This window comes from Monodon monoceros, unplaced genomic scaffold (assembly GCF_005190385.1).
Source record: "Monodon monoceros isolate NGI ecotype Baffin Bay Population unplaced genomic scaffold, NGI_Narwhal_1 Super_Scaffold_11, whole genome shotgun sequence".
NCBI lineage: Eukaryota > Metazoa > Chordata > Mammalia > Artiodactyla > Monodontidae > Monodon > Monodon monoceros.
In genome coordinates, this window is record NW_021703767.1 from 134,075,653 (window position 1) to 134,093,887 (window position 18,235).

General features: G+C 36.5%; 1 protein-coding gene across 8 annotated transcripts in view; it reads right to left on the reverse strand.

The window, feature by feature from the left end:
• The window catches only part of TBC1D5 (TBC1 domain family member 5), a 540,605-nt gene that overhangs the window by 253,558 nt on the left and 268,812 nt on the right, over positions 1 to 18,235 (reverse strand). For all 8 annotated transcript variants that reach the window (XM_029214159.1, XM_029214153.1, XM_029214160.1 and 5 more), the window contains one exon: positions 15,555 to 15,624. In XM_029214159.1, the coding sequence (XP_029069992.1) occupies positions 15,555 to 15,624 (70 nt within the window). The remainder of the gene's footprint in view (positions 1 to 15,554; positions 15,625 to 18,235) is intronic.

An 18,235-nucleotide genomic window follows, 5' to 3' on the forward strand; every position in this document is an offset into this window, starting at 1 on the left:
AATTTTAAAGAGTTAAAGAGAGTAGACGGATGTGTAAACCAATAATCACTGGCAAAGCACTCTGGCAGTGCGGAGGAGGGTGAAATAATCTTATATCTAAAAATTAAAACTTGGTGTAAAAAATGATAAATAGTATCCCCGTAGGCACTGAAATGCCACCCTAAAAACTGAGCTGTCAGAGGTTAAACAGTCTATAGAGGACAAAATGTTGGAAAGTTGAGCCCTTTGAAGGGAGCTGGAAAAAAATAAAGGTTTTTTCCAATCACAGATACAAATGGTGGACAACACTCCTGAACTCAGGTGAAGACCTGGGAAAATAATAGTAAGTACTGAGGAGTCAGTGGTGGAATTCTGCAGTTTAATTAACAAAAATAAAGAAAAGGTTTTGTCTAAACTTTGTCTTACATAGGAAAACATATAGTCTGTCACAGCAAAAATCTAGCAGCGATGTTCTCAAAATGCTAAAAAAAAAAAATCCATTCAAAAATGCTTAAAAAAAGTCCATTCAAAATATATAATATTTTGGGTAAATCACTTTTAACCTCTACAACAACCCTCCTGGGGTGAATAATTTTAACCCCTCCCCCCTCCATGAATGACAAAACTGAGGCCCAGAAAAATTAAATAAGTTGTCAAGAGAGAAATGGAATGAGAATTAGGAAAAGCACCTTCCAGAATAACATGGTTGAAAACACTAAAGGGAAGCATAATACTGCACACATCAAAGGACATAAACGGCCCCTGGCAACAAGGCAAGATAGGAATGCGACCTTATATTTTCTTTCTTACATTTTTAGAGTTTGAGCATCAAGTCCAAAAGTATAGAGAGAAGTTTTCACCAGTTGGACTGAGAAGGTAAGTCAACAGATACTGTGAGTGGTTTAAGCACACATGGGACATTTAGGTGCATAATCGCCTCAAATGGAACCTGGGCCTTAAAAACTCTCTGGATAACGCACTAGTGCCATCTGGTGGCAAAGACTCTGCATTGCAGGCACTGGGTCCCTGAAACCGTAACCAGCATCTAAGCAAGAAGAGGCAGGAATGGGCTGTTTCATTTCCCCTGCCAATGTTAGCAGATTAGTACTGGCTGCCCTGGAAGCACTGTGTTCAGGATTCTGAGAACACCTCTGTGTTCCTCAGGGAAGAACGTTCATTGGCCATGAACACTACAATAATTTCTAAATAAGTGAAATTAATTTTTGCAGCAGCAATGGATGCCTTTCATTTAAGAAGAACTATTTAGGTAGTTAAGGCTCTTGCAATTTTTTTTTTTTTTGACATGGAAATCAACTAGAATTTGCAGTGAAGAAATACAGCTGATGATCATAAGGAGATAACTATTTCTAAAGGAGATAACTATAACTAAAATATTATAAATATTTTAATGTATTTTCCCAAGATACGCACATAAAATTAGTATGAAACTGGTTAGCGGCTTCTCAATTTGTTTAAATACTTTCGTAACCTAAAGAATGCAAAAATGACGAGGCAATTCTGGAATAAAAAATTGCTGAATTGTTGTCCCAAATGAGGATACACTAGATATACTTTATATGATGGTTTTACCCGATTTCCTGGCTTTATTTAGACAGGGAACAATGTCTCTGTGGAGCTAACGTAAGAAATCCAGACAGTTACAATGACTGAGAAGAGTTCATAGACTACACACTACATACTACTACAGTCTAGTACTGAGTATCTCCAATACTTGGTCAAGAGGAGCTACGTTGGCTTTGATAGTAAAGTTGCTGAGTGGAGCAGAGGAGGGCTCGTCACCACAGGGAAGGTCAAGAAGTCACAGACGAGCTGGGGGCGGCGAGGTGGAGCAGGAGCTCTCAGAGATGGCCCTGTGGTTTACAAGGTCACCAGTCAACCATCGTCATCTCGTCCTTGAGATGTGACTAAAGGAACAGTAGACTAGTAGAACGGTAGAACTAAAGGCCAGGTCAAAGGAAGGTGGTCTTTAAGGCAGACAAGATGGGTAGAATACTTGAAGGTGAGGAGCCGCAGGTGAGAAAACTGCACCTGATGCACAATGGTTTATAAAATTTTATAATCCTAAAGTGCATGCCAATATGTGAGGAGATTGCCATATTAATTACGATCATATTTGCTTTATCAAATGCAAAGGGAGAAAGGACACAGTAAATTTTTTAATCTGTATAGAAATATATCAGGGAAAGATTTCTCTTAATGAGAGGGCTGTACCATGATTCCAATATTCCACATAGAAGAGTATGTGCCTTTACACCATTTTAAAGGGGTGGTTTTTAAAATACTATCGAAATAGAACAAGGAACGTCTAACTTAAAAATCAAAGGAAATAGGAGAAGTGTAAATTAGGTATGTCAGCATCAGACTATAAAGTGTGGCACCAGATCTGGGTAAGCTACAACATTAGGACTGCAGGTGCCAAGATCAACCAGATAAACACTGATGTTATCTATAATTACCTCATTTTTAGCTTAAATCACAGGTAATGAGGGAACTCAGAGACTCTAAAAGGCAATTAGAAACTATACTGGCTTTTTTGCTTCCTATATCAGGAATTTTTAAAAACTTACTTTTATTTAAAGCTTTCTTTTTTTCCCTCCATAATGAAACATCAGGGCATATTACTTATACATATAAAAACAAAAACAACTCACAATTACTCACAAGCCTAAAATGGATTTCTTCATATTTCTAGGTGAAAAATGTTCTCATGTGATGAGGCATCATTGAAACAAAGGCAACTGGTAGTTCAGCGTGTGGTGGTGTGTTAAAATTAATTTGCAATGATGTTTTGATTCGGGTTTGGATTTAACTGTGAATTGAGAAATCTTGAGCTTCCACGTCAATATTCACAAGGTGGCTAACCACTGAGTTAGCAACAGTTTTGGGCTGTCAGATATAATAATCTTTTTTTTTAAATGTATTATTTTCTCCAAAATATAGTGTTTAAGAGCTTCTAAATTCAGGATCATATTAAAAGTACTCAACAAATGTACTTTCAGAAAAGAAATAAGAAAAGCCGTGTCACGAGGTTATAAAAAATTAAGCACATAATAAGTCATATTACTAATCAAAGGATCAAACATATAGAAATGAGGTGAGAAAAGGCGTTACTGACAATCGCTACGAAGTTGTCTGAAATGAATGCTTTCTATTCCATGGTTTACTGATGTTTCTTATGTAATTAACAAATAGCGGAAATCCCTTTCTTCAAGACACCTCGGTGCAGACCTCCACCTTCTTGGCCCCCCTGTCCCGCCCTTGTTTTCCTTGCTATTGGTGATAACCAGCATGGACTTCATATCTTATTTTCTGTATGATAAAGAATTTACCACACAGTCTATGATGTAAACAATACTGCAATGGAAATACAGAATTGAAAACAAATTATTTTCTAGTCATTTAGAAGAAAGCATTTATTTCCCAAAATCTGATGTCCTAATTAAAAGTCAATCCTGTTTCTTAAACCATGTTTTCCAAGACTGGGTTGACTTGTAGGGAATAACACATATAGAAATACATGTACTTTTGAAATAAATACTTTCTCTTAAAAAGGTTTAAGTGGATTATATTTTAACTGAATCCATCATTCATTTGATGACCAGCACTATGCAACAGAACTTCCTAAGATGACAGAAATGTCCTCTATCTGACCATCCAATATGGTAATCACTACTCACACGTGGCTACTAAACAGGTGAAATATGGCTAGTGCAACTGAACGACAGTTGTTTATTGTCCTATTTTAATTAATTTAAACCTAAACTTAGCCCCACGTCACTAGTGGTTCCTATATCGGACAGTGAAACTGTTTTAGGATGATAAACCATTCATATATACATTCCCTTTTAAAGTAACAACTAAAAAGTTTCAAGAGATGTAAAGATAAATATGCACATGATACATACTCAAATAGTGTCCCTGGGGAAAGAAGACAGAAATACATTAAAAGCTAGCCTATACAAGTGGTTAAAAAATCAAGATGATTCTATGAGAGACGTAACACAGTATAAAATTCACTCTGGGCTTCCCTGGTGGCGCAGTGGTTGAGAGTCCGCCTGCCGATGCAGGGGACACGGGTTCGTGCCCCGGTCCGGGAAGATCCCACATGCCGCGGAGCGGCTGGGCCCGTGAGCCATGGCCGCTGAGCCTGCGCATCCGGAGCACAGCCGCAACGGGAGAGGCCACAACAGTGAGAGGCCCGTGTACCGCAAAAAAAAAAAAAAAAAAAATCACTGTAAGTAAAATCAGATATACATGTAAAAGTTTTCTTTTTTCCTTTTTCGTCTCTTAGCTCCCTGCCTCCCACTGTGTTTCTGTCTTCATCACCACTCTCTGCCTCCTGCTTCCTCCCACCTCCCTCTTCACTCACACACACACACTCACACACATGCTAACACACACAACACACACGCTCACACTCACACACTAACACACTCACACACACACACATACACACACACATAAAAGTTAGAAAAGCAGATCTTTAGTGATGACAGTGGTACATCTATAAGTTACCAAAAATGATCGATACTGGAAAGAATCATAACTGAGATTTGGACTATGAGCATATTATAACCATACTTGGCAAGAGACTGGCTCAAAGATCCAGGAAATGGTAGTTTAAAATGAAGATCAACGGGCCACGTGATCAAATAAACTTTAATTCAAGGTCAATGTGTACTTTATAATTTGTTAGACTAACGTACCTGGGAAAACAACTTTACATGGGCCCCTGGAAAAATAAGGAAATACCCCAACCCCTGGGTGACTAGAAAACATCACTTATTTATACTTAAAAAGAGAAAGAATGCACTGATTTTAAAAATCCATGCTTGAATACCTAATTTACCCAGTATGATGAAAGGCCAATGTATGCCATTTTCTCAACTCAAAACTGTTGACAGGGGCTTCCCTGGTGGCGCAGTGGTTGAGAGTCCACCTGCCGATGCAGGGGACACGGGTTCGTGCCCCGGTCCGGGAAGATCCCGCATGCCATGGAGCGGCTGGGCCTGTGAGCCATGGCCGCTGAGCCTGCACGTCCGGAGCCTATGCTCCGCGACGGGAGAGGCCACAGCAGTGAGAGGCCCGCGTACCACAAAAAAAAAAAAAATGTTGAGAGTACCAAAACATTTCTAAAACATAAAGGAGTTTTTTTGCACATGTGATATACATTTGGGGAATGCATGGCTATTTGCTTCTACATTAAATAACTCCACACTGCTTGGCTTTTGGAGTTTTCCATTCTGTTTTTAGTGGCATTTCTCTCATGACCATAGTTTTCAGGCGATCAGCTATCGATTCGTAAAATAATATGTTAGCTTTCAGAAATCCTAAATCTCCACCCCTGTCACTTGCTCACTTTTTCTTTTTTAAAACCAAGACAACAAAGTAAACTCTGAACTGTCATACATTCTAGCCCATTTCAATAACATAAACTATATTAGCCTTTTTCAAGGAAAAAAAATGAGAAATTAGATAAGCACTTTAAGAACTGGAAGGGCTTTCCTGTGACTATATCTACCTAAATAAACAAACTCTTTGGCTATTTTAACATTTTCCCCATTTCTAACTCTCTGATTACATCCTCCTTGGGTGAAGATATTAGAAATTTGACCTCTAAATAACTGATATGTTACTGCATCTACAAAGAAAAGAGGGGAGATCCCTTTTCTCAACAGTAGACACTGGAGACACTGAAGTGGAGGAATCAGGGTGTGGAGACCCGGTTCCAGCCCACACGGTGCTTCCCACGCAGGCCTGAACACCAGTGGCAGCGGTACTTCTCGCACCGATTTTTTGAAACAGCTGCTCCACATCACAGTGGAAGATGAGTGGTTTTCTCACGACCTCCTTGCCCAAATTAAATTATGCTTCATAAAAAATCCTCTGTTAATATGCAGACATATCCTCCACTGCTGAAATTTTATGTTATTTGAAAAGTTCATGTACTTCAAAAGAACCCAAATCTAGTCCTGACTTCATAAAAGACCTTTCGTTACTTTGTTATTTGCTGTTCTGTTAGTTCATACACGTGATAATTCAGATATTCCCAAATGGATGCCACAAAACAATTAATTATACCACCACAGATACCTTTATAATGAACGAGAGCAGGATGTTTTCGTAAAGTTGTTGCGTGGAATGCTGCTATAAGATTGAAAATCAGCCCCGGAAGAAAATTTTCATTTTTTCTACAGAACTTTTAAAAATACTACAATTAGGAATGGTACCTAGAGAGACAGAGGCAGGAAAACGGGCTCCTTCTCTAGGGAGCAGATTCCATCAGCAGCTCAGGGGCAGCAGGAGAAATGGGGGTGGAAGCAGTGTTCAAAATGCCAAACAGACCACTCTGGCTCTCTTTATTTATCCTACCCCCTCCATCCTACCCCAGATCTCTCAGGTGGGAATAAATGAGGTCAGAATACAAAGGAGAGACTGAGGCTCTGGGCGTGGCCCTGTGGTGCCTGTGGAGGAGGGATGGGCAAGCAAAGGACAGGCGTTACTCTGGAGATTATAAATTTATTCTTGTGAACCGAACAAGATCCAAACTACCAGAGCTCTGTGCCTGATTCAGTGACAGTGGGGCTCTACCACTCAAGGGAGCTTTAAGATCTAGAAGCATGTGAAAAACTGGAGTGAGAGTTAAGAGATGGTGTGCAACTATTCTGCTTTGCTTCAGATGGGTTCAGAGACTTGGTCATGTCATCCAAATTATTTTTCTAATCTGAACAAGTAGCTGGAAATACAATCTTTGAAACTCCTTGAGAATATGTCAACCAGACTAAACTACTTCTATATCTATCTCAGAAAAGTGCCTCTATAATCCTGGAATGAAAACTAGGTCTATACGTTCAGATGATACTAGGACATCTTTTTAATTTTCAAATATTCTCTCATTACCAGGCTAATTTTATTCCATAGCTGGTTTATTGATTTCTCCCTTATTTCTAGGCACATAATATTCACTCTCATTTGTAACATTATCAACTATTTCATGTAATTTTGTGCAATTTAAAGATTCACATTTTCAACTCCCACTTAAAAATTTTGATCACTGATTTAGATATATCAAACATCTATGATACACTGAAATCTAGTGTCAAAATAGCAGTTCCTGCAAAGTAACAATGTCACCACAATGAAACAGTTATTTGTAAATACCCATGTTGTATGAGTTTGTCACTGACAAGTACAAGGCCAACCGAATCTACCCATTCTGAGTGCCCCAAACCCCCAAAGAATGCATTGCTGCAGTAGAAAATGAAGAATGTCTTTGTTCATATTGTTCACCTCACGGAAAACTCCTGTTCATCTACTTTGTCTAGCAAACATATCCTTCCTCCCAACCACAACCCACCCTCAATATTAACCAGCCCGTCTGGTATTCCCCTAGTTCTTGGTGAAATGCCCCCACGATGACACCAGTCCTCATGTATGCTAGTTGCTTCCATGTCTGTCTCCCCTCCTAGATCACGAGGGCACCAAGAGCAGGGTTTTGTTTTAATCGTTGTCTAGCACACTGGCTGGGCTGTAATGGGTGCAGAATAACGATCTGCAGAATGAATGAAGATACGTTAGGTCTCATGATGAACAACAACAAACTTTCATATATATTTGGGTTGGCCAAAAAGTTCGTTTGGGTTTTTCCATACGCCGGAATGGAAATGGATGTTTATATATATAAACAAATGTCACAAAAGCACTTTTGAAAGCTCTGGATTAATAATAAATGAAAAAATAGGATTATTAACTACTGCCACTTTCCCTCAAAAGGCAAGGTAATCTGATATAGAAAAGAGACAAATATTAAATATCAATTTTATTAAAATATTCTATGTAAATTTCACCCTTAAACTATATCTTTGAGACATATAGATTGTCCATCAAATCAAACATCAGAAATTTATTGCCACTTTAAAACTATATAGAATTTTAAAATACTTCCCTGGTGGCACAGTGGTTAAGAATCCGCCTGCCAAGGCAGGGGACACGGGTTCGATCCCTGGTCCAGGAAGATCCCACATGCCAAGGAGCAACTAAGCCCTTGCGCCAGAGCTACTGAGCCCGCATGCCTAGAGCCCGTGCCCCGCAACAAAGAGTAGCCCCCGCTCGCTGCAACTAGAGAAAGCCTACACGCAGCAACGAAGACCCAACACAGTCAAAAATAAATAAAATGAGTAAATTTAAAACACTTTTCTGAGATGAAGGCCAACTTTGTTAGGTGAAAAAGTTGATTAAAACTTAAAGGATGTTTTAGAAAAGACAGAGGAAAGAAAGAAACTAGTATTGTTCCTCACTATGTGTTAGGTGACTGGTCCAGCAGTTCTACACATTTGTGTAGAACTCTACAACTCTACAACTCTGTGATATAGGAGCTGTTAATACTCCAGCTTCACAAATGAAGTAATTAGGAATCAGGGAGGTTAATTACCTTGCCTAAGATCACACAGTCAGTAAGTGCTGGAGCTAAGATGTAAACTTTATTCTGTCTTATTTCTATCTGTGTAGTTTTTCTAAACTGTTTCCCTAAATTATGTATTTATTCTTAAGAACTTAAAGAGTCAGTGTCATATAATTATATAGATTCTCAGCAAAATACAGGCATCCCATCAAAGTGAGGAAAGCAACTTTCTAAGAATCAGGAAAGAAACCCTAATTCTAGGTCCTCCTCTTTCATCTATTTACTAAGCTATGTCCTGGAAAAATAATTTAAAAGGCAAGGCCTCAGGAACTTAAGACGAGTGGGTGGAGAAGGAGTGGGATGGGGAATTCAGTTTGGTCTTGATTATCTTTAGTATGTGTTATGGACTGAATGTGGCCCCCACAGATTCATGTTCTGAATCCTGACACCCAATGTGACAGTGTTTGGGGGTGGGGCCTTTCGGAGGTGAGTAAGTCATCAGGGCTGAGCCCTAATGAATGAAATTAGTGCCTTTACAAAAGAGGCTCCCAGAGATCTTTCCTGCCCCTACAGCCAAGTGAGAACGCAGTGAAAAGACTCCATCTATGAACCCGGAAGTGGGCACCATCAAACACCAAATCTACCAGCATCTTAATCTTGAACTTCCCAGCCTCTAAATTGTGAGAAATAAATTTCTGTTGTTTATAAGCTACCTAGTCTCTGGTAATTTGTTATAGCAGCCCAAACAAACTAATACAGTATAACTTTCAATAATTAAATTGTTTCTATAAATCCGTATTCCTAAAAATAACAGATTAACAAATTTATATCATTCTAAGAGCATAACCAGAACCTAGATTTCTAATTTTAAATCCAAAGTATGCTTTTGCCCTATTATCTCTAATATTTTGAATCACTGCTTCATTGTCATTTCAAGAGACATATGACCCTCTTACATACAAATCGGGGTGAGGAGGAAGGTACTATACCAACAATAAATGTAAATGATGTAAGGATATTTCCCACATCCTCCCAAATTATTAATTACATGTAAATAGGATACATAAACGTCTTTGTGATAAAACTTGAAGCCTAATTTTAAAAATTTCTTCACTGACTAAAGAAAGTTCAAATTAATGGTTTTCTTCCTTATTCAGAAAAAGACAACTTTTAAATTCAAAAAGCTAAACCAACTATAATTTTTTTTTAAACTTTTAACCAACTTAAACAGCCTTTGACTCTGTGGGCTACAGAATACACCACACTGAGAAAGGGAGGCAACTGTGGAAGCTCTGATCAGTATCAAGAAATAAGAGAAAAACAAATACCATATGCTAACACATATATATGGAATCTAAAAAAAAAAAATTGGTTCTAATGAACCTAGGCGCAGGACAGGAATAAAGACGCAGACATAGAGAATGGACTTGAGGACACGGGGAGGGAGAAGGGTAAGCTGGGACAAACTGAAAGAGTGGCATGGACATATATACACTACCAAGTGTAAAACAGATAGCTAGTGGGAAGCAGCCGCATAGCACAGGGAGATCAGCTCGGTGCTTTGTGACCACCTAGAGGAGGGGTGGGATAGGGAAGGTGGGAGGGAGATGCAAGAGGGAGGAGATACGGGAATATATGTATACGTATAGCTGATTCACTTTGTTATAAAGCAGAAACTAACACACCATTGTAAGGCAATTATACTCCAATAAAGACGTTAATATATATATATATATATATATATATACGTATATATATATATATAAATATATATATATATATATCAAGAAATAATGCCATCAGTACTGTAGTGCCAAGTGGCTTTTTCTTTCCTTAAAAAGAAAATAAAATATATAAAGGGGAAATTTTTCCCTTATTTCTTCAACAAAAGTTCTTTTGAAATATGAAACTTGGTCTTTCTTTAGAGGGAAAAAACTATGAAGCCAAAAAGGATGAATATTTCTTAGTTAAAAAAACAAACAGTGTGTAGTCTATAGTCCTTATTCAAGGACTACACATTTTTCAAGGCTCAAGTCACCCTGTTATGCCAGCTGTAGGATTTGCTAATTCAAAAGACACACATAAGTATTCTGCAATTCTTTTTTGCATCCAACTACCTTTTTTTTAAATTCAACATCAGGGTTTCTGACTAAATCATTACAAGTTTTGTTGATTGGCTATGACTCATAACTGGACAATCACTGGTTGATATTATTTCGAACTGTCTCTTGGAGTCAGCATTTCATTTAAGGTATTATTTGAAAATTATCCAATTGTCAAAATCCAGAAGATAATACATTTTTACTAATGGTACAGCTTGGGAAAATACACTCAAAAATGGTACCATGTGGGCTTCCCTGGCGGCGCAGTGGCTGAGAGTCCGCCTGCCGATGCAGGGGACACGAGTTCGTGCCCCGGTCCGGGAAGATCCCACATGCCGCGGAGCGGCTGGGCCCGTGAGCCATGGTCGCTGAGCCTGCGCGTCGGGAGCCTGTGCTCTGCAACGGGAGAGGCGGCAACAGTGAGAGGCCCGCGTACCGCAACAAAAAAAAAAAAAAAAAAAAAATGGTACCATGTGAAATTAAATTGTAAAAATAATTAGGGTCAGCTAAGATGATTTACCACTGAATACACAGAATCTAGAAAATCAGAGTTAAATAGACAAAATTATTTTAAAATAATCTAAAATGATTTATATTCCATCCTATGCCATTTATACAATGCCAAGATGTTGTCTGAAATTTAAGCAATATTTTGAGTTTCCCAGAGAAACTCAAAATAACTGGTCTGAGTTTTCTCTAAATTGACTCTTAAAACAACAGATTTTAACATGAATTTGTGGCTACATAAACACAGCCTAACTCTTTCAAAAATGAAGTTATTTTTATACCGGTAATTATAACATTATACTTTTAAAAGCTTTACACTGACTCAAAAAACCATACAGACTTCCAATGAACTTTTGCAGAATATCATAATTTGATCAATCAAGATATTTAAAAACATAGGGTAAAAAAGGGAAAAATTTTAAATGCTCACCTTCAATTTATTTCATAGGTCACTGTTATACCATCTAATAAGATAATTAAAAACATGCAAGCAGCTGGTACTACAGCTAAACAGATTAATGTAATAGTCTGTAGTCATATGTGCTGGCAAGGGGCTCGCCTCTTTGGAGAGGAGAAGGTCAGCTGCCCTTGGGAAGAGGAGGGGGGATGGGGAGAGAACGCTCCTACCATGTGGCCCTGTGCTACAGTCACTAAGTTAAACATCTACTGCAAACTGTTCATCGGCAAACTACTTCTCTGCTCTCATACCCTCAGTTTGAAAGGGTCTCAGTTTTAATGGTGAAATAAGAAACAGAGAAAGCTCATTTAATCTAACAGAAAACATTAACACTAGTCTTCAAAAAGCACAAGGTATACTGCATAAACCAGTAATATCTTCTAATATCTAAGATTCTTCTAATCTTTCCATTTTACCACATCACCTGCAAATCAGTTGGGAGAAAAACAATTAAATTTTAACAGAAACTTCCAAAACAAGATCTAGCTATTACCCAGGCACCATATAATCATCATACTGGTGCCTTAGGAGTTAAATGCAGCTATACTCTATCTGAATCAAAGAAGCAAACCACAAGAGACAAATCCAAAGTGAAACCTCCTAGCCTCTGGAAAACAAATCTATGAGCCTTAGGCACATAAAGCTATAGATACGGTCCATTGATTGTAAATTTCAAACTTTGTCAAAATTCCAAAAATCCACCTCTGAATTTATACTCATAATAAAACATCTTCTTCTTATCTCTACTATGTGTACAAATGTGTTACACAAAGGCAACCTGGAATATACAGCAGAGACAGAGTATCAAGCCTCAGGTTAAGCTTGTTCTTAGCCTCCTTTCTGCTAAAAAACAAAAGTTACTTTCCTGTAAGACATTTTGTTTTTAAATCTTCCTTTTGGTGTCTCTACATTAGCGCACGGTAAAAATATTCTACAGTACCAGAAGATTAACAATGATGACAATGATGAGGATGACATGGACTGGAAGATAAAATCAGCTAATATTTATTCAGCATCTGCCACACAACATTAGCCCATTAACTCCTTGTAACAAATGTGCTTTATTATCCCCACATTCAAGGTGAGGAAACTGAGCCGAAGACTTGTCCAAAGTCTCCATTTGGAGTCAGGATACGAACCACCTCGCTATGTTTAGATATTATTAATAAACAAAAAACAGAACAACAACAACAAAAAAAGAGACTGTGCCCTCTTATAACTGACCATCTAAGACCACAATAATATAAACAAATAATGGAAAGAATATAGACTTAGGTGGCCAATTCAAGACTGAATTGGAAAGTTAATAAAACCTTGGCACATGCTATAAAAGGGTACACACGTGGAAGGTTAAGTGAACAATAAGGCAGCAAAGTTGCCAGTTCACATGAGGTAAGCACAAAGAATTAATAATATTAATGCATGGCTTTGCATTTAGATTTTCAAAAGGCTTTATCTTATACAGTCCTATCTCGATCTTTAAAACAGTTGTGAGAAGGAAGCAGGTCAGACATTATAATGTCCATTCTATAGATAAAAAATTAGAGCTAATCATTATCCCAAGGCACAGCATATATAGCTTGAGTATCCTCGTACTAGGTTGACAGCCAGAATTATCTGCGAAGAAAGGTCAGGATTTCTGAGGTGGTTTAAAACACAAAGGTAGACTTGTTAGGCTAAAGATATTTGACGGTTGGAACATTCCCATTTTTCTAATAACCTATTTCTACTTGCTTTAAAAGAGCTCCGATAGTAATGGAAAAATAATTTTCATTTTCAAAAGTAAATTTTATTGACAATTCTGTCGCCATTTTAGTGTGATTCTGCAACAATTCCTAGGTTTTATCAGTTAACCTGATGTGAAAATATACCCTAGAGCTGTGCTTCTATGAATTCTGCATTTAACACAAGTGTCAAATTCACAAGTAAGCTCATTATATTGTAAGAGCTACTGCCTACTCAGTAGCAAAATATTCATTTCACACCTTAAATACTATACTACTATTTAATAACAGCACTGGCCTGCCAACTATTAAAAGCTCATTTTTATACACTGTACTACCTGAGCTTTTTATCTTGCCTTTTTACTTACAACCATAAATTAATATCCTAACATTACAACACTGACAGGCATTGATTAAAACTGTATTAGTTAACAACATTAGTATTTACTGTGCAAAGTTGCATTCGGAGTTTATTTTCAAAGTACAATTATCATTCAATCATACTAAGATACTTTAATCTTCAAACTACTCAAGAACAAAATAAACTACCAGATAACACTGTGCCTTCGTATTAACACATTTCTCTTAACTTGCTGTCCATTAGTTACTATAATTAGCTAACTACAAATGTAGGTATGAAGTATAATTCACCAATGAAGTTGATATATACATATGGGTTTTCCTGCCTTTGAAATACATCTTTATTTTCCTTTTGTCTTGGATTTTTTTAAACTGTATTTATATCTAATACTGATATTCCCACCATGGATTTCACACATATTATCATCTTAGCATTCCTCAGTTACATGACAAACATGAATATTTATTTAAATATCTTTTATAGAGAGTTCCCTGGTGGTCTAGTGGTCAGGATTCTGCACTTTCGCTGCTGTGGCCCAGGTTCAATCCCTGGTTGGGGAACTGAAATCCTGTAAGCTGTGCAGCATGGCCATAAATAAATATCTTTTTTATTCATCTTTTTTTTTTTTTTTTTTTTGGTGTGATCAACATGTTCAGATAGAGGTTTCTACCTATTATTTAATATGTCAAATTCCAAACTTTATATTACACTTCAGCACTAAAAGAAGGTTCTGGAGAACTCCAACATTTATAAGGTGGGATGGGTACAGAGAAAATATAATGACAACACGTGAGCTTTTACTGCTGTTATAATATGCTTCTAGAACACCATGGGAACATAAGCCTTCTGTAGTATCTGTGACACTTGAATGACTGATTATTTATAAAGACCCCAACTGGTATAAAATAAAGATGTCAAGCATCTCAATTACCACCTCATTTCTGGAATTCATAAACAAGCTGTAAAAACTTTCACAATTACCACACTTTTATTAAGTGCTTCCTGAATATAAGGCCCTACTCTAGATGTTAACAGCTTGCCTGGGATCTGAAGAAACAAATGACACATTTCCAGCTAGGTATACAGAATATGTGTTCAAGAAAAAGATAAAGATTCTCAGCATAAATTCCATACTTATTATAGAAAAGGAGGAATTATAGCTTAATATTCAAATGAGTTTCCAAGTGTACAGTGGTTCTTGCATATATTTTATAGCATCAACACACAAGTATCGGAACTTATTAACCATAAGGACAATGTACTCCAATTAAAGTACTTCTTCAAGAATCTGCATTGCTACCTATAATGCCAAAATGTATTATTACTCGATCTCTACTTTTTATTCCCCAAAAGAAAACAACCTAGTTCTTACATCACTTTGGTTCAGTATATGAATTTTCAAATATTACTGGAAATACATTAATCTTTCTTCTTCCTAGGTTTCCCTGTTAAGAAGATACAAAATATATAAACATTTACTCAAGCAAATTCAAGTTATAAAGAGAATATTAACAAATAACTAGATAAGATGCATGTTTCCTTAATTGCTGTATCCTTTTTAAAAATTGTTAATTGAGATGTAACTGCCCTGTTTGCTGAAGAGCCAAATGGGATGTTAACAAACAGCACTTAATGTAACCACGGATTATATTTTATACTCTCTGAGATGCTCACAGGCAGTACACTCTGTATTAGCAGGAAACTTAAACAAAGGAAGCCTTTAGTACTGTAAGAGATATACTGGAAAAACTAAAACAAAAATGGATTATATTGAAACTTAATACTACATATGCATTCATTCTAACCATCCTACTCTAGGATAACGACAGATATCTACAATAAGTCCATCTACTCAAGAACTAAGAATGTTACATTTTCAATTACTCAATAAGTCTGCAGGACAACTGCATACCACAAATATTCTTCACATTTGTCAGATTTTTTAGAACCCTGTAAGATTAGGTATCTTGTAATATTATATGTCTACGTATTCATCACCTACCTATAGGAATTAAAAGTTCCATCAGAGTCTAAAGCAGAACTTTTTCTTCTTCCATTTTGATTTGAATCTCCTGGAAAAAAAAATTAAAAATACTGAGATTATGAAACTTGAGTATTCCAGTTGAAAAGCTACTGTGTGACAGCTCCACGCGGTTATTGAGTCAAAACAACAAATATCCCCTTATCCCTCCCCCAAATGTCTTTTGTAATCAGAGTCCTTTAAACAAAAAATTCATTTTGATGTTAAAATATAGACTAACACCACCACTCCCAACTTGGATAGGAATACTACAGAAGTAACTGCAAACAGGAACAAATGAAGTATAATACAGCCATCTTCTGCTTATGATTCACAGACAAAAGCAAAATTTATACACCATTTAATCACAAACTAATGCTTATAAACAAAGGGCAACTTTTTATTAGTGTCCTGTCCACTGGCAGAGTCAAAAGAGAGCAGGCAGACAGCAGACATGGAACACCCTCCCCCGGCCCACCTCACCCCCTGGCCCCCCAGTCCTCCACTCTCTAGGAATCTGGTCTGCAGAGAGCGAGAACAGAAAGCTGAGAGGTGGTGATCAGGAATGCATTCTATAAAGACGCAGACCTACTAGAGAATGGACTTGAGGACACGGGGAGGGGGAAGGGTATGCTGGGATGAAGTGAGAGAGTGGCATGGACATAGATACACTACCAAACGTAAAACAGATAGCTAGGGGGAAGCAGCCACATAGCACAGGGAGATCAGCTCAGTGCTTTGTGACCACCTAGAGGGGTGGGATAGGGAGGGTGAGAGGGAGGGAGACGCAAGAGGGTAGAGATATGGGGACATATGTATATGTATAATCGATTCACTCTGTTATACAGCAGAAACTAACACACCATTGTAAAGCAGTTATACTCCAATAAAAATGTTAAAAAAAAAAAAAAAGAATGCATTCTAAGGAGCTTTTAATACATCTTAATAGTCTTCCCCAAACTTTATGTTTTAACTGTGGGCAAAAGTTCAGTAGTTTAAAAAAATAAAAAAACAACAACATCAAAAGGTATTTCTGCCTCATGTAGTAATATCAAACTTTTAGGGAAAAAAAACAATTCCTCTCAAGCATATTCATAAAATCAGATTAGAACAAATTCATACCTATCAGTTTAGAGATCATAGAATAAGAATAAATTTGCTAAAGAAGTTTAAACAAATGCTTGCCAATGCCATAATATAAAATATACATTCTTACTCAAAGAAAATTAATTTTAGCTTAAAATTTAAAATATATACTTAAAAGTATAGTTTTTAGGAAACCATAGATACTACTATTAAATATATCATTTATTCTTAGAAACAAATTAAATAGACCAGAATCTGATTACATTTTATACTCCTAATTCCTATAATGCAACTTTCAAACATCAGGTTATATTCACTTTTAAAGCTTAATAATTTAAATGATTTATTCAACTGTTATTTATACTTTCACTCCACTTTGAACATTCTAAAGTACCACGGGAGATTATCACAGTGGTCCTGGTTAAGTCAAATAGTTACAGACCTTTCAGTTTAGAGGCGAGATTATTTTAAATTACTGAATATAGCACTTAAGGTACCATACATATATGATTATGTTGCTCATTAATGGTTACTGAAAGCAAAAGTGTAATTTTAATGATAGCTACCTATTTTTCTTTGCACATTTTATAGCTGACTGACTAGTCAAAAATGTTGGTTCTCTTCAAAATCTTTGCAGCTGCACCCAAAGTGTTTAGAAGAATGAGAATTGGTCTGAGCTCACTTACTGAACTTTTAAGTCTACTCTTTTTTTCAAAATACACTTGCCGGTTTTGGGGGTTTCTTTTCATTAAACAAAAACCCTGAAATGGATTACAGCATTTGAAAATGTTGCCAAATTTTATAGAAGAAAATAATCCAAAACACTTAAATGTTTAAGATCAATCTAGTTGAGTATACTCTGTTAATTCTTTGAAAACATGGGTACCGTAAGATGACTCATGCAACATACTTCATTTGCTTTTTAAAAAAATTAATGGTATTATCATAAATAAACTAAAAAGATTTAAGGAAAATTAGTCTCTCCCTGTCTTGCTAAATGAAAATTTCCTACAACACATGTTATTTAACAGCTTGCAGACATTTCCTGTAAAACGTTCCACAATCAGCACAGAATAAGTACTACATCATACATTTAAAATATAAGCTTTCTTTGTCTTTAAAACTAAAGATTATGATTACTTAAATACATAAAACCTCACCAATGGAATATTTCTTGTCCTCTGCTTATATTTTTCATAATAAATATAAAATACTTCAAAGAATTAAGGGATTTTCAGTTTTTTAAACACCAAAGTTTTGTCATCAAAATACATCACAAAAGTTTTCTTCATTTTATACCTGTATGGAAACGAATATATCACATTAAATGTAACCCTCAAAGGATTGTAATAAGGAAAAACAGCAGCTTTTCTTTCTCTAAAATATACCAAATAAGGAGTACAGTTGTTTCTCACAACAATATTAGAGAAAAGATTTCAGAGTTTGCTATATGGGGAAAAGGCTATAAAGTTTTGAAGTGGGAAAAACTGCTTTGTTCCTTCAATCCTCTAGATGAAATTAATTATAGCAAATGTTTATGAAAACATCTGTTCCTTACAGCTATAAATTCTTAATTT